Source organism: Melospiza georgiana, chromosome 3, assembly GCF_028018845.1.
Source record: "Melospiza georgiana isolate bMelGeo1 chromosome 3, bMelGeo1.pri, whole genome shotgun sequence".
NCBI classification, from domain to species: domain Eukaryota; kingdom Metazoa; phylum Chordata; class Aves; order Passeriformes; family Passerellidae; genus Melospiza; species Melospiza georgiana.
The window spans coordinates 83129276-83156807 of record NC_080432.1 but is presented as its reverse complement, the minus strand read 5'-3'; the positions used below and the strand labels follow the sequence as shown (position 1 = coordinate 83156807).

Here is a 27532-nt window from a genome sequence, read left to right as displayed (position 1 = left end):
TTGGCATGACACTGGAGGAGCTCTACTGCCCTCACCCTTGAGACCTTCCCCACAGTGCCCAGCCTCTGAACAGCAAATGTGTAGGGTAATAACCAAAATAAAATCTCAAAACACCTTTCCCCCACCCCTCCCTTTTTCCAGGGCTCAGCTTCACCCTGGATTTTCTGGCCCTCCTGCCCTCAGCAGGGGTACAGGGAAGGGGGCTGTGGTCAGTTCATCACATGCTGTTTCTGCTGCTCCTTCCTCCTCAGAGGTAGGACTGCTCATGCTCTTCCCCTGCTCCAGTGTGAGATTCCACTCCCAGGAGACAGATCCAGATCCCAGGATAAACTGCTCCAGTGCGAGTCCTTCCCACAGGCTGGAGTTCTGCTCCAGGGTGGATCCCTCCCACAGGTTGCAGTCCCTCAGGAATGGGCTGCTCCAGTGGGGTCTCCTGCAGGTTCAAAAATCCTGCCAGAAATCCTGCTCCAGCCTGGGCTCCTCTCTCTCCATGGGGCTCCACGTCCTGCCAGGACCCTGCTCCAGCCCAGGCTCCCTGCTGGGCCACAGCCTCCTTTGTGCATCCCTGCTCTGTTGTGGGCTCCTCCCCGGCTGCAGGTGGATCTCTGCTCCCCAGGGACCCCCACGGCCTGCAGGGGCACGGCTGCCTCTCCATGGGCCTCACCAGGGCCTGCAGGGGAGCCTCAGCTCCAGCTCCTGGAGCAGCTCCTGCCTCTCCTTCTGAGCTGACCTTGGTGTCTGCAGAGCTGCTCCTCTCACACATTCTCACCCCAACAGGGAGGCTTTTTTCCTTTCTTCTCAAATATGTAATCACAGAGGCCATTTCATCTCACTAAGAATGAAGAGCTGAGAGTAGTCAAGTGAATTGCCCTCTAAAAATGTCAAGTTTTCTAGAACTGGAGAACTAGGTCTAAAATTAGTTCTAACTCTAACTTTTCCTCACCCGTCCAAAACACCTTTCACCAGCCTCCACTGCAAAACGTGGCAATCTCTCCTTCAGCACGCCTGCATGGAGCACTGCATTTCTCTTACTAAGGCATATAAAATCTGTGTGATCAATCAAGCCACTAATTCTGTCCTCTGGGTGTGCAGAACTTGCCAAAGACAACTTCAAACTAGGCCACCTGCTGACAGCTCTCTCAGGCCATCTGGGTACATCTCACTTCAAAAAAGGCCTTTCTCCAGCAGAGAGGACACCTTGGGATGCTCTGCTTTCAGCCACTGGTCCCCAGCCTCCCCAGAGGAGGGACAGGGATGGCACAGAGCAAAGAAACAACCAGTGAAGTGCAGGTGAGCAGAATTCCAGAGGTTATCCTATGCCATATAAAGATAATTTATGTGCAAGCTAAAATCCACCCTACCTAATGGGAGTTGGTGAAATGTGAAACATCAAAATTTAAGTATCTGTCAGCTTTTTATCTTTAGGCATGAGGAAAAAAAAAACAACAACAACAACCAAAAACCCCAGAAACACTTTTATCATAGAATCATTCAGAAGAGAAAATTGGTTAAAGAGAAATGGGAAAATGTAGTTTGATTTTAAAATTGAAATTAAAATTTCTGATGTTAGATACTTTCTAAAACTAATTTTTAATTTCTCCATCCCTGAAAATTCATGTTAATTCTGAAAATGGAATGAAAGTTAAGTAGTTTACTTACTTCTGAGTTTCCCCTGAGTCTTAGGGGAATGAGGACTACACAATTACACTGCCCACAGTTTCTCCAATAACTTTTGAACTTGTTGATTCCCTCAAAAACAGAAACTAGTGCAAATCTCTAAGTTTATGTCTTTTAAGGCTTTGAAAAAACAGCAAAAACATAGATAAAGGAGATGCAGAACCATAGGCAATGCAAGGGGAACCACCAAATTCACTTTTTGAAGCAGCAAATCCCTTCTTTTATAGCAAATCCCTTCCCTTGTCTGTCTTTACCTGAAGAGATGTGGTTGGGTTTGTACCTGCCATTCTTTCAGCTGCAAACCTCCCCACTATTTGTGTAACTTTTGTTAAACTAATCCAACTTATGCCAGTTGGTTTAGCAAGTGGTGATAAGTGATAAGATTCCATCCAAACCATTTCTCCTAATTGGGAGAAATAAGACTGCTTGTGGAGTTTCCACTGCTCCAACACAATCCTTTAGAGATAATAATGATTTAACTTTGTGGTTCTCATTTCAGCTCCTGTTTATTCAGTTTCTAGGCATACTGGCAGTCTGGTCTGACTACACCATTTTGAGTCAGCAGCAGAGAGAATTGAGACTGTCTTGGTATCACATCCCCAAAAAATACAAACCAAATACCGTTTGCAGAACTTGGCAGAAGGCATGAAATTAATAACAGTTTGCTTTGGTTTGGTTTGGTTTGGTTTTAATGAATGTGATCTGAAATATTTCTTTGCCAAAGGATTGTCAAGCACCAGAACAGGTTTCCCAGGGAAGTCATGGAATCACCATTCCTGGAGGTATTTAAGAGACGTAGATGTGGCATTGAGGGACCTGGTTTAGTGGTAGGTTGCAGTTCTGGGTTAATGGTTGGACCTGGTGATATTCACCTTCCAACCCAGTCTTTTCCAACCTAAATGATTCTGTGATTCCATGAAAAGTTGGAATTTTTTAATGAATTCCATATTCTTAAAGTAATGTTCTATCTTTTCCTATGACTCTAGGCTTTTTTCAGCTCCTTTCTCCTTGGAGGAAGAGGGGAAAGAAACAGATGGAATATTTTTTTATCCACCTCTGTTGATTCATGCTCTATTATACATGTTCATTTCAAAGCAAAATTTGGTAATACCTGATTCCCAGGATCTCTCATGAGTCTCCCCTGGAGTCACTGGTTTATTCACCACAATGAGAAGGTTTGATTGTTGCCTGCATGACCTCCAACAAGGAGCAGAGATCAAGAACTGCAGCAGACACATCAGGCAGTTTAACACAAGGATGACTCATCTGAGGCCACCAGCTGAGATGTCCAATGGCAACTACATGTGTAAATTGTATTTTCAAGTAATTCTTTACTCTGGGTACACTTTAGGCACAGCGGAGAGAAGAGGGAGAGGAGAGGAGAGGAGAGGAGAGGAGAGGAGAGGAGAGGAGAGGAGAGGAGAGGAGAGGAGAGGAGAGGAGAGGAGAGGAGAGGAGAGGAGAGGAGAGGAGAGGAGAGGAGAGGAGAGGAGAGGAGAGGAGAGGAGAGGAGAGGAGAGGAGAGGAGAGGAGAGGAGAGGAGAGGAGAGGAGAGGAGAGGAGAGGAGAGGAGAGGAGAGGAGAGGAGAGGAGAGGAGAGGAGAGGAGAGGAGAGGAGAGGAGAGGAAGAATATGCAGCAACAGCAGTCAAAGGTAGCGGGGGAAAAAAGAAACATTTTCAAACTGGTAAAAGCAAGAGAGAAAAGTCTTGAAGTAAAATGGGTTGGAAGATGAAAGAGGCTCAAAGGAATAAAAGAAAAAAGGAGAATTTCTGAAAATACATCCTCATTCATTTAAACTGCATCTTCTATGATGCAATGGACCCCAAAATCCCCTTTAGAGTTTCAGGGTAGTTTCATCTTCTCTTTTCAGCTCCCTGTGCAATTCCACACCTCAGCTCTATTGTTTGCCTTTTCTCCTCTTTCCCTGCTCCCTTCCTAGGCACTGCTGCTTCCCTGTGCATGTTACACATCTTAGTCCTTGGACCAGGCTGGAGTTTATTTACTGTGCTATACTTACTTGGAAGGAAAGCCAAGGAGCTGTGAGGTGTTTTAGAGATTGTTGTGCCTGTTCTGGGTTATGCCCATAGTTCATTGCCAACACGGATTGTCCCAGCTGGGTAAGAGCAGGTGTGGGAGCAGGCAAGTCTCTGCAGGCAGCGCAGTGGTAAGAAGGTTCTGCCATCAAATTAACCATTTTACCACCAAAAAATCCTAGTCCTAAACAGAATGACCTTCAATGCCACAAAGAAAAATTGTAAGTTCCTCAAGTCACCTAGAAGGCATTGGAGATGTGCTTGGAGATGTGAAATATCAGCTTGTGGAGCTTTCATCATTGATCCATTTCTAGTGGGTTAATTAAAAACTAAAGGTGTAGTTAGTAAAAAAATTATACATGTATATATATATATATAATCACAGCAGAAGATTACTGCCTTAAAAGTAATTACTTGTTCTATTTGTTCTGGAAAATAACAGAAGAAATGTTCCTATTTCTCTACTTGAATATGGTTGTTATAGGTGAGAGACACTACACCCAGGGTTTATATTTTGTATATTTTATACAATTTTAATATATTTTATTTCTTTATATTTTTATATATTTTATTTGTATTTATATCCCATCCTTGAGTGATTCGTTTTCTCTGTATTTTTGAAAGATTTCTGTGATAAAACTTAGGAGACCATCCAGCTTTTTGACATCAGTGGAATGAGGGTTGTGTGGAGACCATGATGGGAAGAGTCTTTTATGTCCAGATAAACTGAGCCCAGGAAAAAAACATAAGAGCCGTTCCTCACATTCTTTCCTAAGCACCTCCCTTGTCCTTGCACATTATCTACCTCACCCCTTTTCAACTTATTTCAGACTTAAGGGTGGTTCAGGTTTCCTTGACCGCATCCCTGCTGGGAAATCCTTCCCTGGCACTCCATCTGTCACTTGCAATTAAGGTGATTTTTTTGCCACACAGTTGGCCAAGACAAACCAGCACCCAACCAAGAAATCCCAACTCTGGGCCAGGAAATGTTGCCAAAAGAGGGCTTGGATGTAGCTACATCGTTTTGGAGACCAGAGTTTGTTCACACAATGGAAATCCTGGCTGGCACCAGGGCCAAAGAGCTGCTGTGACCCTGATAATGCTCCTACTCCCAACTCACCCTGCCTGTGCTGGTTTAGTCTTCCCCTGATGGGCAGCAGGGACAGGTACACACCTGGTGTATTCCTGGCAGCTTAAAGCAGTCAAAAGCAATATTTGCCTTTGGACTAAGGATGGTTTTTTGTCTCTGTGACAGTTAGATATGACTATATGGAACTAAAAATGTAGAAGTACCCCAGTTTCTGAGAAAATATTGACTTTTTAATTTCCCAGTCTATGGGGTTTATGAGCACTTTGTCCTTTTAAATATTAAAGTCAATAAGAGACTGAATTCTTTTTTAAAGTTCTTTGTTAAGATAGCAATTAAAATAATGTCCTTCAATTATCCTGAGAGGCATTTTTGTGTCATCCCATAGCAATATTACACAGGTGCTAAAGGCAGTAAAAGCAAGTCCTGCAAATAAAATTTCCTTTTTTGACTAGTCATTGGGCTGGGTTAATGGTTGGCCTTGATAATCTTAAAGATCTTTTCCAATTTTAATGATTCTCTCAATGCATTTCTAATAAGAGAGCTACTTCTTCACTTCTTAGTAAGGGAAGCAGAACGAAGAACCTTTGCAATAGTAAAAACCAAAAAAAAAAGGCAGTCTAAGTGTTCTGAATAAACACAAAATTGGGTTTTAAGGGCTTTTTGATCGTTAATATGAGAGGAAACAAAAGTACCTCTGCTTCTATACAAAATATGTCCTGATAACAACAAAAAAAAGTTGCCTAATTCTTGAAACAGGCATTATATTATTTGTACTTTTTCTCCACAAGCAAACTAATCACCTCTTAAAGACTAATTCTTGTTTGGTCTACACCAAGTGTTGCAAAGCTAATGCTGTTATTGTTCTCAAATTGTGAGCTATCATTGAGTCCAAAAAGCTTTTATATAAATCAAACTATGGCTCAAGGTGGGGTTTTCATTTTTTCAACATGCAAAGAAGCAGAGAATTTATTTTCTGATTATATATCTCAGATATTAAGTATATGTTTATTGTAAGTAAATTTAGCATGTGTTTAAATCATTTACTATGACAGTATATTTTTAACAAGATGGTTGACATTCTGAGACCAAAGTAGATTAATTGGGAAATGATAAAATTAGTAGAGTAAGAATTAAAAGGTGAGAAAAACCAAATGAAGCAGTGAAATTACTTAAAATAGTCCTAACAGATTATATTCACTGAGAGACAGAGACCAAAGGAGAGGTGGAGCACTGAGTGACCCCAGCACAGAGAGGTGAGGATGGAATTCATGGCCATGGTAAGCAGATGAGTCTGGCTCAGTCTTGGACAGGTCAATGAGAACAGACTCGTTTTTTTCTAAACCACTCTTTCATGTTTTTACTGCAGTATAAATAATACCATCAGCCCCATGGAGAAAATGCTGTGTAAGAGCCCTCTACACTCAGAGGATTAATTTTAGAGCCTTCACATTACAAGAGCCTAATGTCCCACGTGGCAACTGAGTAAAATCCCAGTCAAAAATGTGCAACCTGAAGTGTTACCCTCTAAAAACATTTTCTTCCTAAAGGAATAAGAGATTTGAAAACAGGCAAACCCATGATGGTGGATGAGCCTTCACCTCAGCCATTCCAAATATTCAGGAGGGATCTATTTGTTTATTTTAAATCCCTTGCTGTTTGCAGTCTCTCCCTCTAAAAGGTGACACACCAGTGTTAGGATCTCTGCTGGGATACTGGGAGCTCCCAGCCAGAGACTGGGCCTTATAACACAGACTGGAACTTGAGAAAAAGTCTATCCAAGTAGCATAAAATTATTTAATAAATAACTACATTAGAAGGACAAACACAGCATTTGAAAATAATGTCCCCTGGAAGGCTCAGAAGGAAGGATAAAAGATAATTACTGGAATGAAAGCTGGAATTTTTAGAACTTTGAGAGAAATCCCTTCAGGACTGGTAAATGATGTTCAAAAAAAGACTCAGGCATAGCATGACATGGAATTACACACTAACCAGCCACTGCTGAACATGCTTAGATTATCCAAGGGCATCCACATAAATTATATGTAAGCTGCACATTTGCATACACATGTGCTGGTAGGAGCTGGTGTATTGCATATTTCCAAGGTCCCTGAGCTTTTCTCTAGGAAAGAGCTTAATTAATTTCTGCAGAGAAAAATAAAGGAGCCATGATTTAATTCATTATTTCAACCTGACCAAAACCAGGAAGCACAGATCAAACTGAAACAGCATATTGGCAATTTCTTTTACAATAAGAACAGAAAAGTTTTCTACTTCTATCCAGCAATTTTTTTTCCTGAGTAATTGTAACAAAAGTGAAACACAGAGCTACTCTGGAAACTAACTCTAGGGAAAAAATGCAGGTGTGAGTGAAGCATTCAGTGCTTTCCTTCATTCCCAAGAACTTTAAGGGAATTCAAACCATTATAGAGGAGACAGTCATTCATAAAACAATGAATATTTATAGATGCTTCACTAAATTCTCATCTTTTTTTTGATGAGGTCTCTTGTGCGTCTATGCCATGAAAAGAAAACAGATTTACCTTTGCCTTGTCACAGCCTAACACAGATCAGCCATTAAACCATTTCTGTAAGGATAATGTGTTTAACTCTGTCTGGGAGCTCCATACCAGCCCTGAGAGCCACAGCCTCCAGGGCTTCTGTCTTAGGATGGAAATGCAAGATGTGGCTGGGGGTGTGTATTCTATTGCCATCTGTTAGAGGTGGGGCAGTTTTCTTCTGTAAATTGGGCCACCAGTTCATGACTGATAAAATTGCATCATTCTATGGAGAGATGCTCCACCCAGGGGGAGGAGCCAAGCATTCCTACCTGGATATACTCTGACATTTGGAACACCAGAGGCAGCCTTTGTCCACTGGATTCCCAGAGGAAGACCAGGCCTATCTACACCACCACTGCACACTCAGAGGAAAACTCACCCTTCTACAGGATCACTGTTTCAGTAGAACCACACCTGTCACTGCAGGAGGGCTGCAGCCACCACTTAATGGGATTGCTGCCCCCACCCTGACCCACAGGGTGTCAGGTTGTATTCTGACTCTGTCAGTTTGTATTACTGCATTTTAAAATTATTTTTATTTGTTTCCCTAATAAAAAACTGTTATTCCTACTCCCATATCTTTGCCTGAGAGCCCCTTAATTTCAAAATTATTATAATAATTCAGAGGGAGGGGGTTTGAAATTTCCCATTTCAAGGGAAGATCCTGACTTCCTTAGCAGACACCTGTCTTTTTAAACCACGACAGCATCCCTGGAAAACACATCCACCACGACCTGCCTTCGTGTGCACAGTTGAGAGATGTCTTAGAATTTTATTTTATTACTGCTTTATGGTCCTCTAAACTCCCAGTAAAATCAGGGTCTGTTTAAACATGGAAAGGTTTTCTGGCTAAGATCTACAGTCTGGCAACTACATGAGGATGAGATTGGGCACTATTTTTTTTTCCTGAACACTTTATGACATTATAATCCTTGTTTCTTACTTCTGATTGTAAGCCTGTAATGACTACTCTTAAGCAGAAATCTATAGGTAAGTTTTTCTTTCTTGCTCCCACAGAATTTGATGAAAGGGTTCCACATATTTCACAGCAATGTTTTCTCCTTACACCCCAAGTCAATTTTGAAATTAGTTAACTAGTGATTTTCTGTATCTATTATACCATCCATTCAATCTTCTTGACATTTTTGGAATCCTGAAATAACTAAACTACTTCTAATATCACTATTCACAAGTCATCGTAGGGAACCCTAAAAGAAAGAGATTTTTGTCTATACATTTGTGATTGGCTTTTAACAGCTTTGCAAAGCATAATTTCGGGTTTTTTCGTAATTAACAATTTGCCAGCAGAATTAGTGTGTGCCCAATTCATGCTAAAGTTCAAGATGATCAGCACATATGAGTGATTTTTTTCTGAGAAAAGTTCATAGCCTGAAATTGCCTCAAGAATATTAATTTAATCAGGTCACACTGACATTTTCCCCTAAAGAGAAATAAGATAATAATAGGAAAAGTCACATCACCTCACATTTCTAATGAAAGCAAGTACCAACAGCATAAAATGTTCAGCTGCTGTAGCCATTGTACATGCAAAGATGAAATTGTGTATTAACTTGCCAAGACAAAGAGATGTTTCCATTATTTTGCTTAAGGAATTCTTTCAACCTTTATCTAGCTGTGATTACATCTTAGAATGCAACAGGCAGCTCCAATGACAAACTGTTTTAGAAAATCACAAATAGCACAGAAAAATCTAGAGAACTGATTAAGAAAAGAGGGTTTTCTGAAAGTACATTTAGTCACAGAGGCAAATCATCAGATCTGTATTTTAATATGAAGAAAAAGAGACAAATGTGTCACAGGCATGGAGGAAGGGGGAGGGTTGTGAATTAATTCTAATGTGTCTTGGGCATTTTTTTAGATTTGACACACTTTGGCTAAATTTCAGTTAAACCTCCAGTCAGACAGGTACCAAACTGGTATCAGTTACTCCATGTGGAAAGAGCCTGCAACAAATACAGGGGTTGTGGAAGAAAATGGAGTGAGACAGGATGAACTGGCCTGGTAAAACATCTGCTCATGCTTATCCATAACACAGGAAGCAGAACTGGAGATGGCATTTGTTATTTGTGTTGTATTTACAGTCTGTGGTACAACTATGCATGAGCCAAGTTCTGGTAGCAAGCAAATCTGGAAATTAAAGATTTTACAGGGAGAATTCTGGCTCACTGTTCCCATAAATTGCTTAACCAAATGTTCATGAATTTGAAAGAACCCCAACTTTTTCCATAAAATATTGGTGCAATGAAATTGAGAATAGAATTCCGGTTTTATCCACTTGTTGTGTCATTTTTAGAAATTTTAAAAAGTATACAGAAAGATACGGAAAGGTACAGAGAGATGCAGAAAGAAGACTCATCCTGGATAACACTCATACCAAAAATTAACAAATCCACAGGTACTGGCCATGTAGTTTCTTGTGCAGATTATCCAGGAGTTCCTTTCTCTTCGTCCTCCCTGCCCATCTCTGGTCCCACCCATGGCCCCAGCAGATCCTCACACTGTCCACACCTGCAGTGATGCTCTGGAGCGTTTCCTGCCTCACCTCTCCAGGAGGAAAAGACAGACATGGACTTTTTCCAGGGCAATTTCACTTTTCTTATGGAATGCTGCACAGTCTGTCTCAGAGCTGAGGGAGGGACAGAAGTTGAGGAAAGCATTCAACTGCAAATGCCTCCATTTGCAAATTGCTCCATTTCCTCAAAATTTCCCTGTGGGAAAAGGCAATAACCTGTTTGAGAGTCCCAGGGAAAGGATGGCAAGGTGCAGGTTGAAGGCTGGGTGAACTTTTTTCCTGAGTGACTAAAGGTCTTTGCCTCATCATCTTTGCTCTAAATAGTTAGGTCAATATTTACAGAAAATACAAAGCCAAATGCAGATATCTGCAATTTCTGAAAGTTCCCAGTAAAACATGGCTGAATTTGCAACACTTTTCCTATCAACAGCATCATGGAATCATAGAAAGGGCTGGTGCACGCTGGCATTACTCCTGATATATTTGGGTAGTGTATGAGGTGCTTAGCAGTGAGCATGGATTATTTCCCTGCCCACAGAGAGACAGGAAGTGATTATAAATTAGTGAAAATGGGCTGTATTTAACAATCTCATGCATGCTTTCTGCTACACTGAAAGAAAAACTCCCCTGTGAGAAGTTGGGCTCGGGGAGATGGAGAATTGTTTTACGCACTCCCTGCATTTTTCTTACAGACTTCTGTAAGAACCTCTTTAAGATCTGAGGCTATGCAGATCTCTAATTCATCTTCAAAACTGTTAATATCTGAAATAATTATTTAAGATTTTGCCACAGTCTCGGGGGTGAAAAATCTGTTTTTTTTTGTTTTGGATTAGGTCAAGAAAGAGAACAAGTTTGTGGGTATTATTCCTTTGAATAAGTAATTTTGTGCTTTAAAAACCACTGTCTTTTGGATTTGCTTTGTGCAGCTGGCTCTGGTTAATAAATGAGGTTCTTCACAGGATGGAGAGCTCAGAGCTCACACTGCAAATTCCCCACAGGCTTGTGCTCACACTGATGAGAGGGTGAAAATCTATGACATTAAAATGACAGATTCCATTAGATTTGCACCTTCAGAGTCTCTCTTGTCAGGAGAAAGAAAGTGTGAATGTGCTGAGCAAGATGACTTTGACTTTTTAAAAATGCTTTTATCCAGGTCACGCAAGGAGCCCAAAGTTTTACCTGGGTGCTGCTCCCCAGCCTGGGGATGCTCAGCCTGTCCTGGGCTCCTCCCTGGCTTCACAAGGCTGAAGAGCTCAGTGTTTTCCATGTGACTGAGAGTCAGACCACCTATTTCCAAAGGTGCTCAGCTCACACTGAGCAAAACGAGTTCCAGGGATGGTTTTCAGCTCTGCACTGAGCACATTGAGTAAACAAGCTGAGAACTGAGGAGAACATAAAGACACAGCACATCTGAAAATCTACCACAGAGTTCCTGACAGAAAGCAGCAAACAAAAGGGTAAGAACAGCCAGTGCTGGGTCCACACTACAGCCAGGAAATATTGAACAAGGACTCAAAAACAGATTTTCATCTCAAATTCAACACTGACAAAAGAAAAAAATATATTTTCACTGACTCTTCATCATGTGATTGCTTTCAATTCTTTTGGTGGACCATTTTGAAGGGGACAAAGGATTCTTCTGCTCCTCCCAGAAAATTCCTTTTTTGCTGATAATAAAAGAGCAAATCTCTAAAACATTCCATTTTTTAACCAAAAGTTATGACTTCTTTGTAAGCAAAAGGACTTTATTTTATTCTATTCCATATTGTTTTCATATTTCCATGTTGTCCACATAATTTCCATCTCTAAAATCCTTCAGTCTGCCTTTAGGGAAAAACTTTTTGCCTTTACTTCAGCCTCTCTGAAAAGTTACTGCCCATATCTTTGAAGACACGCAAGAAAAAATTAATTTGTTTTTCCTCATCTTCCTTAGATGAGTGCAGGCAACAAACAATTGCATTGCTCTGGGGCCCCAGCCATACAAGCTCTAACAGATACCACATCTTTGCTGCTGGCCCCAAATTGGGAAATTTTAATCCTATCAAAGGTATTTTGCTTAATTGGTTCAGTGATTTATTTTAAATGGCTCTACATATCCAAAGCCATAGAAAGACATTAGCAAAACTAAATTATTCCAGGCACAGCCTCCATTGAAACTGCATGAAGAGATGTATTTTTTACTGCACAAAAGCTGTGCAGTGTATTTTGATACATGTGCATACCTACACACACCTTTCAGTCTGGTGACAAAGCCGAAGAAAAAATCTACCCCTTTCTACCTTTACAAATCCTTACTAAAAAAATAAATACAAAAATCAAGTTAATATACTGAGAAACATGTTGTTAGAGAAAACAAAATCGTAAACTTCATCCAAAAGCTGCTACAGAGATGTGCAACCTGATTCAGACTGACCCTCCCTAGGATATTTCAGAGACAAAAGCTTCTTCAAAACTTAGAATTGGTGTCTTTCAGTCACCTTTCACCAGAAGCAACACAACCATAATGACACAAAATTATTAACTAACAATAATTCTGCAAGAAGAGAAGGTTGTGTGGAGACCTATTTTCAGGAACTGCAGTGGCAGGACACAGAGTAATGGGTACAAACTGAAAGAGGGAAAAATTAGATTGGCTATTAGGAAGAAATTATTTATTTTGATGGTGCTGAGACACAGGAAATGGTTGTCCAGAGAAGCTGTGGCTGCCCCATCCATGGAAGTGTTCCAGGCCAGGTTGGATGGGGCTTGGAGCAACCTGGAATCGTGGAAGGTGTCCCTGCCTATGGCAGGGGGTTGTAATTAAATGATTTTAAGGTCCTTTCCAATCCAAACCATTCTGTGATTCTAATTCAAGATTTTAACCAGCAATACAGGAATCATTCCTTTAGAAAAAAGGAACCACATAGTCATTAGGAGCATCACATTTTGCATGTTTATTCCTCATAAACACCCCACAGTGAAGCATCCACCACAGGGGCTGCCTTCTGCTGCTGCCAAACAACTGCAGCACTCCAGATCACCTGGGAGAGCTCCTTTTTCCTTGCAGCTTTTCACACACATTCATTACAGGACGAAGACCCAAATTCCTGTTATTTTAACACAGCTTGTAACCTGATGGGTGCATTTGTGTACTAAATTAATTGTTCTGTCTGCTACCAAAAATGGAAATCAATACAAATTCAATACGACAACTCCTCTTCTGAAAGGGAAAAGACAGGTCAATCTATCAAAAGAAACTTGAAAGGTGGTTTGATCACATGAGAGAAGAGAAGCCTGTAGTTAATCTCAGCAGTTACTTCTGGTTTAGAGTATAAAAGCTTTAAAAAAGTATCAGTGAGCCTTTTCCCCAAAGCAGACATTTTCAAGCCACTTAGAGCTTGGCAGTTCGTTTTAAAGGAAATTTTAGTGCTAATCAGCACACTTCAAAGTCAGCCTTCAAGTCTTGTCTTCAATAGATCTTTTGACAGAGCCTGACACACATTACACCCCAGGAGCTCTACAGCTTATTGATAAAGAAGTTAAAATCCCCTGTTCCAGTGCCCCATCTCTGCTCTGCGCTTGAGGCCCAGCAGATAACCAGGGGATTTCTGCTGCACCTCTCCAGCTGCACAGATGGATCCCCCAGGCTCTCTGCAATGAGCAGGGATTAAGATAACATTTTATAATAATGCAGGAGAAATCCAGGCTGTCCCAGGGCTCCCAACCCAACCATCTCAGCAATGTGGGAGATTTTCAGTTGCAGCACAAGAGAAACAAGGATTGCAGGAGTAACTGTCATTATCCAGGAAAAATTTGATAATTTACTGTGGGAACAGCAGAAAAGCACAGAGCAGGGTGAGGGATACAATGGGATTTAAACAGTCCAGGGGTACCCCAAGCCCAGTTCTGCTCTTTTGTAATACAAAAAGCCAGGATGAAATATTTACATCAATGGGGCCTTTCTGGAAGATAAACACTCTGTGAGCAAGGATGTGGGCCAAAGACAATACTAATGGGCAGCAGGGAGTATTAAAAGGGTTGGCATCAGTGCAGGTATACTGAAAGAAATGCCCCAGCTTCCTTTTCCAGAGAGCTCTGCTGGAGAGGGCCACTGTAACCCCAGAAATTCCCATTTGGCTGCTGCTATCAATACTGCAGTGGGAAGGACAGCCTGGGACAGGGATCAAGTGTTGAGGGCACCGGGGAGCATTTCACAGGCTGGGGATCTGCCTTCACACCACTGCACAGAGCCCAGGAACTGGTGTTTATGAAAGCTTGTTTAGCAGCACCAGGGTAAGGAAAACTCACTGCTTCTCAAAACACTCACTCCCCTATTAACTTACCCTTCTTAAAAAAGGATATTTAAAGCCAAACTCAAGCTAAATATAGCTCCATCTTCCAACAGCCCAGTAATTGCAACAGTCTGTCTGTTCCTTGCCCAGAGGTGCTGCAGCATGAATAGGAATTACGTGATAAAACTCAGCTTGCACTGCCCAAGGCTTGGAATGATCTTGCTAATCAATCCATTGTTCAACACTTAATCCTCAAATAGCCCAAAGAGATGATTTATTACTGGTCTCAACCTGAAACAAAAGTACCCAAAGGGTACACATACGTCTTTCATGGGAGTTCAAGAGCTATAATTAAAGATTGATGCTTAAGTAAGCAAGGGAGCACAGAGCTTTTAAAGTTTAGCACTGCTGAGCAAATAAAAGTGCCATTCCACTGACTGGCTGCAGTTAAGTAAATAAATAGACCTCAGATTATGTTTTCCAGTTGTGAAAAAGAACGGCCTTAGCACATGGCTGAAGTAATTAGTGACAGATGAACTATTTTTGTCAGATCAGAAGGGACATGCACCTTTTCCCAAAGCCCCAGGGTGTCACTGGAGCCAGGCTGGGTTTTGGATGCAAGGGGAACTGAGGGGCCTGAAGGAACACCCAATGTCCAGGCACATCTGATCTGAAACTCACATGTCATGTAAACATGTTCACAAGCTTTACACCACTGGAAAGGATTCTCTGCTGTGTCCAGGTGGAAGTTACTGAAGAAAAACATCTCCAACCACAGTGTTCAGAGAAAAACCATGGAAAGATTTCCTTACATTAAAATCTAACAGGGAAGTTAAAATTTTAAACAACTGCAATGTCATTTTACAGAATCACAGAATGGGTCAAGTTGGATGGGACCACATTGGGGTCATCTGGTCCAACATTCCTGCTCAAGCATCATCCCAGAGGACACTGCACAGGATTGTATCCAGATGGTTCTGGAATATCTTCAGTGAGGGAGACTCCACAGCCTCTCTGAACAATCTGTTCATTGCTCACCCACTGCACAACAAAGTTCTTCCTCAAGTTCAGCAGGTACAGATAGATAAGCTGGTTACAGATACAGATAAGATACAGGTTCAGCTGGAGCCAGAATCAATTTGATATTGATTGTGCCCCCCTTGAGAGATTGAAAACAAAAATAATCTGCTTCGTAATACAGAATATGTTAGAAACTGTAAACTACATAATCAGCATTGCCCTGCCTGCAGGACACAAATGGGACATCTGACCTGGGGGGCAGGGAAGGGGAATACTGGTGAATTTAGCATTTTAACCTCATGGCATTCACAGATTTCTGTGCCAAAAATACATTCCCATCATGCTGTTGGCATAAACAAAACCACTGAAATGGGCCAGAGAAGGAGGCAGAGAAGGAGGCCGGCCCTACCAAGGGGCCCTTTCCTGGGAGCACATCCACTAGGGATTTTAGGAGCATCCTCCCAGTGGGGCAGGAGGTGAATAGTGCTGCATGTCCCAAACTGTGCTTTCCCCTTGAAATGAGACTGAACTTGGGAAGGATGTGGCCCTGCAGATCCTGTTTGTGTGACCACACAGCCAGCGCTGTAAGCCATGGAGGGAAATGGGATGTGCAGTGAATTGTGACACCCTGGCAGGGAGGGCACTGGAGGATTTCAGGGCTCACCACTTTGGCAGCCAGGGTGGAACAGCTCCAACCCAGCTCCTGCACATCAAGGAGTCCAACTGTCCCACACAACACTGACCTTATTAAGCTGCTGCTACACGGGCAATTTGTGAAACTGGCAGAATTCCAGCTCTGGTGGTTCACTCTCCTCAGCTGCAATTAAAGCTGGGCTGTCAGCCCATGGCATTCAGAAAAACACCAGTTTACAGCCCACGAAGGACAGCTACAGCTTCCACTCCTCAAATATATTTATTCATTAAATGCTCCTGCACAGTTTTAAAAATTAAAAATAGAGGCTCAGTGCTCCTCCTCATCCTGGACCATGAACTGGTTCTCTGTAAATCTCCCCCACCCCTGATATTTTTTAAATACCTAAATGACCATAAAACACAGGGAAAAATACTGATATGTGCCAGGTGCTGAAAATAAGCACCATGCTTCAAACATCTTTTGATAAACAGCAGATGAAACAGATTCCTTTCTCAGTGCTTTTGCTGGGGCAGGATCTTGCTGAATTTCCTGGATTCTGGAAGGGGTCTGTATAATAAAGGAAGCCTTACCCAAGACCATCTATAAATTCCACTGTTTGACAGACTGGTTTAACATGCACACATGTGAGAGGAGGGCAGGTGCTGGACTATGTTAAGCTTGCCTAAATTTTCAGGTTCCAAAAAAAAAAAAAATTCAATCATTTCATTAATAAAATGACACCAAGAGGCAGACCTTGGGATAATGGTCTTTAAAATTTGTTACAGCAGCAGACAGACCCAATTTTACCTCTATTTGAATAAAGTTCTCCAACATGCAGATGGGCTGTGTGAAAGGAGCAGGGATGGACTCCTGTAACAAGATCAGTCTACGAGGAAAGAAGAGAGGAGAGGAAGCAGCAGAGTCCTGAGGATAAGAAATGCCCCATGGCCCAGGCTCAGCTCTGCCCTCCAGACCCTTCTCAGCTTCTCCCACCAGAACATCTGGCTGTGGGTTTTCCATGCCAGGGCAGTTTTGTCCCTCTTCAATAGAGGCTTGTTGATGACAATGAACTGTGTTATTTTGCTTAAATCTTCTATATTTCAAATGTATGTGAAGTCACATGGGTTTAAGTGATTTTTGAGTTGAGGTAGTACTACAGGGCATTTATCTACATTTTTGGTAGAGAACGATAAGTATCACTTGTTAGAAACAATGACAAAATTTCAACTTTATTTTCATTTGAAACCATCAATTTATCCTGATAATGCTTCTATCAAGGCCCTCATTGGAAAGGGTTTCTCAGAACAAGGACAGATTTTCTGTCCAGACACCCCATCTCACGTGCAGAAATAATCTCCTTTGCTAGGACATTGCACAGGAGATCTCCATCATTTGATTCAGCTCTGCTTGCTTTCCCACATCTAAAGGGGGAAACTGATTATTTGCAGAGTCCTCTCTCTTGTTCATCTCTGTCATTGTCCTGCAGGGCAGGCAAAAGAATGAAAATTCTGTCCTGGCAGATCAGAAAAGGGCTTTGTACAATTCCTCTGACACACAAGTACAAGTACTGAGATGGAGACAACAAATATTGGGAGGGAGAGAACAGTGTTCCTGCAATGCAGAAACAGAGTTGTCCATCACTCTGGGAGAACAAATGGAAATGATGAATGCAGTAGCAACAAATAGAATCAGCTTTGCCCAAAAGACAACCAAAATCAGCTAAATAATGCTCAACATTTGTACACCACATGAAAAATTAAATAATTTTAGAACAGCTCCATGTACTGTACAGCTCCTCATTGCACTGCCAAAAAAAAAAGAAAGAAAACAAGAAAAGAAGAAAAGGAGAAAGAACTGAAGCACTGAAATGGCAAACAAGGACAAACTCTCCTCACAGCAGTTTTCAGGAAGGTGAGAAACAAGCTTTGTGTTTCAGCCTGTTTCCTCCAAGGGCTGCAGCAACACTGATGGTTTCCTTCTCCTGACAGCAGGTTCAGGGCCTTTTCTCTTCTGGTTTTCATGATGCTTCCTGTGGTTGTGCTCCCAGACAGGGCTGTCCATGCTCTGAGCTGGCCAGGCTCTTCAGCTCCCCTCAAACCAGCATCTCTCTGCAAGAAGTGCTCCTTTTCTTCTCACTGCTCAAATCCACTGAAGACAAGAGCCACTGCTAGGACTAGGAGGGAAAACAATCAGGTCAGATTACAAGTATCATCTATGGAGGTGGAAGGTCCATTTCAAACAGGAGGTGCCACAGAATCCTTGAAAAACAGCACAAGATGATCACTTTAAAATGTGACCCACAGGAAAGGCTGCTGCAGGTCTGAGGAAGCTCAGAGACTTCACTGAAGGAAGAGTCTGCATCACCCTTCCAGTGTTTTACAGTGACCACTGAACCCCCAGATGCACTGTCCCACTTTGGGCCCCTCAGTGCAGGAAGGACATTGAGGGGCTGGAGCGTGTCCAGGGAAGGGAACGGAGCTGGGGAAGGCTCTGGAGCACAGGTCTGAGGAGGAGCAGCTGAGGGAGCTGGAAAAGGGGCTCAGCCTGGAGAAAAGGAGGCTCAGGGGGAACCTTCTGGCTCTGCACAGCTCCTGACAGGAGGGAACAGCCAGGTGGGGTCAGGCTCTTTTCTCATGTAACAAGCAACAGGACAAAAGGAAATGGCCTCAACTTGTGTTAGGGGGATTTAGATTGGATATTAGGAACAATTCCCTCACCAAAAGAGTTATCAACCATTGGAACAGGCTGCCCAGGGCTGTGGTGGAGTGACCATGAAGTCCCTGGGGGTATTTAAAAGTCACATAGGTGTGACCCTTGGGGACATGATTTAATGATGGGTTTGGCAGTGCTGGGTTCATGGTTGAACTTGACCTCAGAGGTCTTTTCCAACCTAAACAATCCCATGATTCTGAAGCTCTCTGAAACAAGACTTTTTTTTTTAAAACAATCATCTGAGGTGTGACAAACTTCTCCAGGTCTAATGAGTCAAACTCCATGTTTACACCCAAGTTTACAAAAGTGGATGACTCACACCTTTCCCCTCTGTTATGCCACAATAAACACCTACACGTGGTTTCTTCCACCCAGGTGAGTGACAACATCAACCCAAATTCCCAGGCACACACAGCCATAGTTTCCACATCAAGTTTTGCCCGGTGAGATCACTCAATATTTTTATCAATTGTTGCTGAGTCATGGGATTAGTGGCATTTCCATCTGTTGTTTCCAGACTATTATACTGATGGTGTCTTGAGAGAATTTTATCTTTCAAATTTTCAATCCTGACCTAACGCCTGACAAGATGTGAAACATCTTTATTGGGTCTTCCTGATCTATAAAAGAACTGTAATCTCAAAGTTGCACAGTCTCTCCTGCCCCAAATGACCCATTTCAGAGAGGAGGAACAGTTGCCTTAACCCCTCTATTTACCCCTCATAAGCCACATACACATTTGAACACAGAGTCACTGGGAGACCCTCTGCAGCTTTCAATACAAGGATCATAACTGAGTAATAGACTGGAGAAAAAGCAAAAAAATTATTTTTCCCATGTCCAAACTGTACTGGCACAGTTTCTTTTGGCAGACAGCAAAACACTGCAGGTAATTCTTGAGACACTGTGTGAAACCACTAAGACTTGGTACCAAAAGAAATCTAAAGACAACAGACAAAAGTTTTCTTGTAGAGATAAGAAACACCAGCTGAGTGATGTCAAAACTTCAGTTCTGCCAAAGTTTTGTAGGAAGCTAGTAAAACACAGTTTGTTTCCTTAAGGTTGAATTGCTTTAATGAATTGTTCTGATATCTGAAAGAACCTCAAGCTCTCATGAGTGCACATCAATTAGCACCAAAGACATTGGCTGGGCTCTGAGTGGTTTCCATCCCTCAGATGAAAGCAGAACAATCCTCTGACATCCTAAAGCAGCCCTGCTGATATACAGATCCATATTTTTGTGAAGGCGGCAAACAGGTCATTATATTGGGATTTCTGATTCCTTATTCTGTTCCTTCGTTATTCAGTGACCTTAAAGTAAATCTAATATGAGGAAAAAAGTTACTATGACTGTCTACCAAAAGGGCTTTGACATCTGCAGGTGAAGAGATTGGTTAAAAATACCACTTTTAACTTGTAACCACAGGAGTAGGTAATGAAAGAGTCACAAAAATCTATCAATTGCCACTTCTGATCTTTAGAACCTTAATGTCCTGAGCAGACTTTTGAGATACCTGTATGTCCTTCAGCAAGAATTTACATTTGAAAAATGTTACATGGTTTAAGATGTAGTGGATGGTTCCGTTCTTCCAACATACAAATCGGGTTTGTAAGTTGGTAAATTAGCCATTAACAGGAAAATAAATAGCCTTTACCTTTTCTAGACCCCACTTCCGCCTTGATGAAAAGCAGTTCATCCTTAATGCTTCTCTTGTCTGCAGATTAAATAAATAACATTAAAGGGACCAGTTCCTCAAGGTGTAGAAAATGTTCATATAATCCAGAATAAGTACCTTTCTGTCCAGAAGTGTCCCAAACAACAGGATGAAGAATCCCTAAGAAATTGGAAAACCAGTTAACAAAATCGGCATAACCACATGATATTTCTTAAGTGTTTCTAGATGTCTTTTCATTAAGGAGAGATCTCATCACCTGTGATTCAGCTAACAGCAAAGCACAAAATGGGTTTATCCAACCAGAGCTCTCTGGGAAGAGCAGGAATGGATATATCCAGTTATAACCTGTGTTAATAACACAGGTTATAACCTGTGTTAATCCTGACTGTGAACTAGACTGATGGGTAACAAACCAGGACTTTCTCAGCCCACTCAGTGCAGCCTGATCTCCTGCCTGAAGAGCTAAGGCAGACTGGGTGTGCAGCAGTGCATCAGGTAACACTGGGTGTTTATGCTGATGAGTTACTCAAAACCATGGAATCAGCTGTGGAATGGAATGGGTTGGAATTGACCTTAAAGGACATCCAACTCCAACCCTCTGACATGGGCAGGAACACCTTCTACTACCCCAGGTTACTCAGAGCCCCATCCAGCCTGGTCTTGAACATTCCCAGGGATGGGGCATCCACAGCTCCTCTGGGAAACCCAGCCAGTGTCATCTTCACCGGAAGGGAGAATTTTCTGTGTAATTGTTAATTGATAAGGATCAGACATCTTTGCAGTTATGGACATTAACTGGTGTATTTCACATCTAACAGAAATTAATCATGGGATTATTTCTTCATCCCACTTCCAACCAGACCAGTTTGTCCCATGACCCATCTGCACCTAGAACACCAGCCTGGGATGCTTCGTGCGTGTGCCATGGGAAAGCACCGGGTGGAATGGAGAGCTGAGATCCTGCTTTTCACATACACCTGCTGCCAGCCCCTATTTGATCTGATACCTTGATGCCAGGCTCAAGGTCTGAGCACCCACAGTGCTCCCAGTGTCCCAGAGCTCACCTGGAAGGCGTTCAGCAGCGCAAACACGACGTGGAAGGCCAGAGAGCGGCTGTCGATGATTGTGGCTAAGCCAAAGCCCCAGGTGAGGCCCAGCAGAGGTGTCAGAAGGGCAACGTTTTTGCTGACTCGGATCATGCTGCTCAAATCTTGTGACTTGCAGCCTTCTCCAAGGGAGGATCTCCCAGTCTTCACCACAACCACGACCACCACAATGAGATTCATCACAATGATGCTTAGGGCAGGTACAACAAAAGCCAAAAGCGCTTTTGTCTCATACCAATTGAGCCAGCAAGCTCCACTCCTTAAATACCCATTTTTTGGTACAGTAATAGCAACAGTGAGGACAGATATGACCAAGGGACATCCATATCCAATAGAGAATGCTGCAACTAAGAACACAGATCTTGTAATCTTAAAAAAAATTAATAATAATCCATAGAGAATTAAGAGACCCAGGGTAAACATCCAAAAAAACAGGGCAAGATAGAAAAAGTGAAGGAAAAAAGTGGCTGCCACACACAGCTGGTAGTTCAGGGCTGCATTGTGCACAATGGCTGCCAGGATGAAGAGGACATCAGCAATAAGAAGTGAGGCAGCGATGTTGACCAAGCAGAAGTGGCGCATGTAGGTGATTTCAGTTTTGGTGACGTGCTGCCACACCACGGCCTCGATGACGAGGCAAATGACCAGGCTGAGAAGGGACAGCCCCAGGCCCACCCGTGTGATGTAGTCCAGCAGGGAGCTCCGTGGCACGGCCGGGGCCATCAGGATGGAGAAGGCTCCGTAGGTGCGGCGCCGGTGGGCGCAGACACAAACCACGGCGCTGGCGTTGTGTGCGCGCACCTGGCACACCCGCGGGTCCCAGCGCCGCTCGGCCGAGTGCCACCCCACGCACTGAGCCCCCACCTGCTCCAGCTTGTTCAGCTTCTCAAAGGTGAGCAAAATGCTCTGGAGCTCCTCTGGCAGCGACACCGACAGCACCATCCCGTTCACAACAGCGGGGTCCGGCCGGTTCGTCTCCAGGATGGCTCCGAGCGTTGGAAATGCAACGCTGATGGCTTTGGAAGCCCTGGGCAACCTCAGCAGCTCCTGCTCTGGAATCACCACGTGGCCAGTAATATTGCCTGTGCTGTTGAACTCCATGGAAAAGTCAAAGCTCTTTCCTGAAGTGTTTCGGTGTATGCTGTAGCCTTTGGTGGCAATGAAGGGCTCCTGGATACTTTCTGACCCATTCCTTAGAAGAAGTTTCCCAGCAAATAAATTCACCGAGTCCAGTAATATTGAACCAGCATTTCTGTCCTTCACAAAAGCCCAGTTGGAAATGATGGAGCTATTCAGAATATGGTTTGCTATCCTGCTGTAGCTCTGAAAGAAACAAGCAAAATAGAAATTGTTTTGTGTTAGAAGAAACCAAATATTATTCTCCTGGCAGTGCCTCCAAAAAGGCTCATTTAATTCATGAGTGATTTCTATAAAAGGAATAATCCTTTTGACAATGAATATATTCCCATGACCCATCCCAGTCAAACCCAAACATCCCATTACTAGAATTGTCCTATCCTCTTCATATCCTCAATCAAAAGGTGATTAGATAAGTAAATATAAAGCAAAAAGGACAGCCTAGTTCTATTCCAGATGCTGACCCTGATTTTTACCACCCTCTCTGTATTTCTTCCCCTGCTCTCAGATCTCTGAGTTCATCAGGCAAAGATCTCAGCTGTTGTTGTACAAGGCTGCGAAGGCCTACAGTGTCATACTTTAGAAAGTAATTCTTCCTTGTACTGTTAGCCCATGCCTATAACAGCAGATCCTGAAAACCTTTGCTTTTAAAGACATTTAACTCCACAATCTATTTTAATCACACATGAATAAGTCAAAAAGTTTCTCTGCTAACAAAATTTTCTACTCTGGAAACTCTTTCCAGGTGATCTCCATGTGACCTGCAGCCAGCACTTTATTGGACAATGGCCATAAGGACAAAATACTTGTGGATGCTCTGTAAAGCTCAGAAGCACCTCCCAAAGCAAATAAAATTAAATACCTGCATTTTTCCTCTGGTGACATTCTCTGATAGCAGCAGGGAAATCTTCTTTAGCAATTCCACTATATCAGCAATGTTTCCTGGGATGGCTGGTGAAGACAGGATATCTGGGATGATGCACGAAAAATCAGCTTGGCAGCTATGATTCCCAGCACCAAAATGTTTTGCTCCATCTCCAAGTTTCCCAGGCCCTAGCTTTCCTCCTCCTAAAAAAGGAAGGTGTCCTCCAGAGCATGGGAGTTCACTTTGGGATATCCTCTAGAGGGAGGAAAAAGATTTGAGAAAATTAATGAAAAGAATGAAAATGAAGCCACAGCTACAAGTAGGCTAGAGATGCAGTGCTGGGTGTGCAGAGAAGGTGCCAGATGGACTGAAACCCAGGATCAAAGCTCACCTGAGAAGAATATCATGGTTTTACTACACACATGAAGGAAGGGGCAAGAACTAAATGCAGTGTCTTATTCTTGAAGTGACTTGATTAAGGATTTTGCAGCAGAGGAGAATTTGTCATAAATCATCTGATTATTGGTGTTGTCCTTTCCTCAGTTTCAACCTACTGTGTTCGTATCTTGGTTTAGATCCACATGACGAACACCAGCCAAATGAACAAGGCAACTTCATCTCTGAATTATGTTTCCACAAAAGAATCCCCCAAATTTATTTCATATAATCTGATTTAAGATTGTGAAAGAACTACAGCAAAGACTGATGAGGAATGACTGAGGGATCTGGGAATGTTCAGTCTGGAAAAAAGGAGGCTCAAGGGGGGCCATGTCACTCTTTACAGCTACCTGAAACATGGTAATAGTGAGGTGGGGGTCAGCCCTTCTCACATGTAACATGTGATAGGACAACAGGCCATGGTCTCCAGTCGCATCAAGAGAGGTTTAGATATTAGGAAAAGTTTCTGAAAGGGTGGTCAGGCATTGGAACAGACTGCCCAGGAAAGTGGTGGAATCACAATTCCTGGACATGCTCAAAAAAGGTGTGGAGGTGGCACTTGAGGATGAGGTTCAGCAGTGAAATGGTGCTGCTAGGCTAATGGCTTCACTCAATGATCTTAGAGGCCTTTTCCAACCTAAACAGTTCTGTGATTCCATGAAGTCAGAGCCTGTTATCAAAGTTTTCCCTGTTTTGGGATCCCATGTCCCTTTGCTCAAGACTGAAAGTGCATGGAAGGAGGGTCTGTCTTCCCAAGAAGTTACAAGCATAGGGCAAGGTGCCCAACAGCACCCTCACCTGAAAAAGGGACTGAACATCCAGGCTTGCACAAGCATCTGACAGCATCTGCCACTTTCTGTCCTCACAGACAAAGCTTGTCTCCCCATGGAAGGAGGGAGAGCAAGGCTGAATACAAATTGCTCCATTATCTTGGCAGGGAATGAGATTTATACAGGCATCTGGAAAATAAACCAAGCAGACACTGTTACAAGGTGAAAGACAGCATACTATGGTCTGTGATGCATCAGGGGTGTGAAGTATTGATAACTGATAACATCTCACAAAGATGGCTCACAAACATCTCACAAAGCATTACCCAGGGCACTGTACCTTGCTCATAACCAGTCTTTGATTCGTTACCAAGAACCTGCAAAATAAGAAGTGGAGCATCGAGTCAATGTTCACATAAATAAGTAAAAGATGACTCCTTGGTACAAACCAGAAAGGGTTTCAAGAGGAAAATAGTCCTTTTGAGGTCCAGAATGCAAAGCCTGTGGCCCTTTGCTCATACAGACCAACGAAGAATTCTCTACTTAAAGCCTGCCTCTATATATGAAGCCTTCAGTTGGACCCTGCTACTGAAGTGACACTCTGAGCTCATGCACAGATGTCAGATGAGGAAGTTGTTTATGATGAGGGTGGTGAGACACTGGAACAGGCTGTGGCTAACCCATCCCTGGAAGTGTTCAAGGTCACTTGATTAGGATTTGAACTGCCTGGTCAAGTGAAACTTACCCTGGGAGTGGTGTATGGCACAGCCATGAAGAAGTGTGCAGCCCAAAAAAGCAGGCAGTAGATCACCCTTACATCCATCATCACTCATTTGCTGATTTCCTCCTGGAATAAAGATGTTAAAGAAGTTTAGACATCTCTGTTTCCACTTTTTGAACACAGTCTGATTACTTACTAGTAAAAAAGCAGCTAAACCTATGCCAGAGACTGTCCTTACTGGGCTTGCGAGGTGATTTTCAGGCATTCATAATTCAGTTCCTTTACTGAATGACTTGTGAGCCCTTCCTTTAAAAAAAAAAAAATCTGTTCAATGCTGTAAACTGCAATCTGGAGAGCTTATTAAAGCCTCTCAGCCTGTGGGTCCCTTTTGAAGTGATTTAAGACAGTCTCATCTCCGCTGGGTTCAATGCTCTGCTCTCCTTGGGCAGTTCCTGCCATGTTAGTAGCAAACGTGGGCACTCAGGGCCCAGAAATCAAACTGTGATAAACAAGGGCCAGAGTGAAGAGTTATTTCCTTTGCAGAAGAATTCAGACCTCTATTCCCTCCATGAAGTTTCCCACAGTCCTTAATAAAAGCTAAACATCCTGGGATGCAACTTGTTACAAGAATATTTGTTAGAGAAAAATAACCCAGCAAAGGGAATGAAGGAAAAACAACATGATACATCAAATCTCGTTATTAGATGCTAGACATGTCCAAGGCAAAAACAACAGCTGCTGTGGGCTCAGAAGAACTGAGACACTGATCTTCTATCACCACAAGTAAAAGTAGAATAATTTAATTTAAAAAAATAATCAAAAATAAAATACATAAAAGTTAGTGAGCTAAACCACTAAAGCAAGAACTGTGACAAAACAGGATGACAGCTTGATCTCAAGAGAAGGCAACATGAAAAACCTCTCAAATTACTATGCCCTGAGAGGAGCCCCTCAATTTCCCCCCTGACACATACTGATCAGCACAGATGATGCTGATCAGAAGCAGAAGGGGTCCTGCACTGGGAGAGCAGAGATGTGTTTTCCCATCCAGAGGCTCCAGGCTCTCCCCTCTGACAGCATCAAAGGCCCAGGCACACAGCTGGCTGCCCCTTTCATCTCTGATGTTTGTCCACCATGTTATGTTTTCAGACTTGTAGGGTTTATGACCTAATCATGAAATTACCATAAAAGAGTTCAACTAATGCACTGAATTTCTTAGGGAGCTCTTAAGGAGAATCTCATGCCAGTCTCTGAATTCAGCTGTTAATATGAAAAACATTTTCTAGGTTAAAAGCTAGCAGCCACCAGCTCTTCTAAGGAAATAAAATGGATCAGGCAAAACAAAGCAGAATATTGGGATCAATATTGCCAAAGAAGGGGAGGTGGCTGGGAAACACCTACAGTTTGGAGTGAAAGGCTGCACTGAATTCCTTTCTGATTTCTGCAGTCATTAAATGCTTATTGCCAATTCCATTTAACAGCTCAGAATCCTTGAGCTCATCGTGCCTCACCACTAATTAATTCACATTCATTTTGTATTTAATCATGGGTGGAACCCCACCTAGGGCTGTTACCTCTGAGTGAGGCAGAGATCTGGGACATCTCCAAGAATGCCAGGCTCACCGAGACACCGGCCCCGGCCAGCAGTGGAACACGGAGCTCGCTCGGCTGCATTGTTTGACTCATCCTGGAAACCACCCAGTCCCAGCACTGCAGCAGCCTGCCAAGGCAACCACGGTGCAGCTGGAGAAACTCAGGGCAAAACAAGCAAGACAGCCGCAAGTCACTGTTACTTCAGGGAAAAACATGGGTATAGTGGCACTGGGCCACATGAAAGCATAAACAGAGAGAGGATGATTTGTCTCTTACCATAAATTATCTACTGCCAATAATCCCTGCCTTTGTAAGAAGCTGTAAGCATGATACTCCTGTGTTCCAGAGGTTTCTGCTCCAACCATGCACCAGGACACAGGTACATGAGCAGCTGAGGTGTCAATACCCTCCCATGTGAAAAGCACTTTCCAGTAAGGGGACACTTCCACACCCAGCTCAGGAGATTGCCACCAGAAATCCTCCTTCTCCAGTTCATTCCAAAGCCCTCCACAGAAGGGAAAGAGCAAGGAGAGACTGGATGGGCAGTGGCTACAAGAGAGCAAAGAGTCTCTTAAAACAGCAAAAAAAAAAAAAAAAAACAAAACAAAACCAAACCAATCATGAATTTAAAAAGTAATCCCTATGTTGGTTAATGCCCACAGCCTTATGTTCAGATCCCTTACTCTGACCCCT

General features: G+C 42.7%; 1 protein-coding gene across 1 annotated transcript; it reads right to left on the bottom strand.

The window, feature by feature from the left end:
- Positions 1 to 17083: 17083 nt before the first annotated feature.
- On the bottom strand, positions 17084 to 25416 carry ADGRF4 (adhesion G protein-coupled receptor F4). Its single transcript, XM_058020845.1, has 8 exons — positions 25271 to 25416; positions 24866 to 24902; positions 24554 to 24714; positions 23315 to 23572; positions 21274 to 22638; positions 20327 to 20368; positions 20189 to 20248; positions 17084 to 17994 (listed from the first exon to the last, which is right to left on the bottom strand). The coding sequence occupies exons 1-8, from the start codon at positions 25349 to 25351 to the stop codon at positions 17989 to 17991; spliced, it is 2010 nt and encodes a 669-aa protein (XP_057876828.1). The 5' UTR covers positions 25352 to 25416; the 3' UTR covers positions 17084 to 17988.
- Positions 25417 to 27532: the final 2116 nt, after the last annotated feature.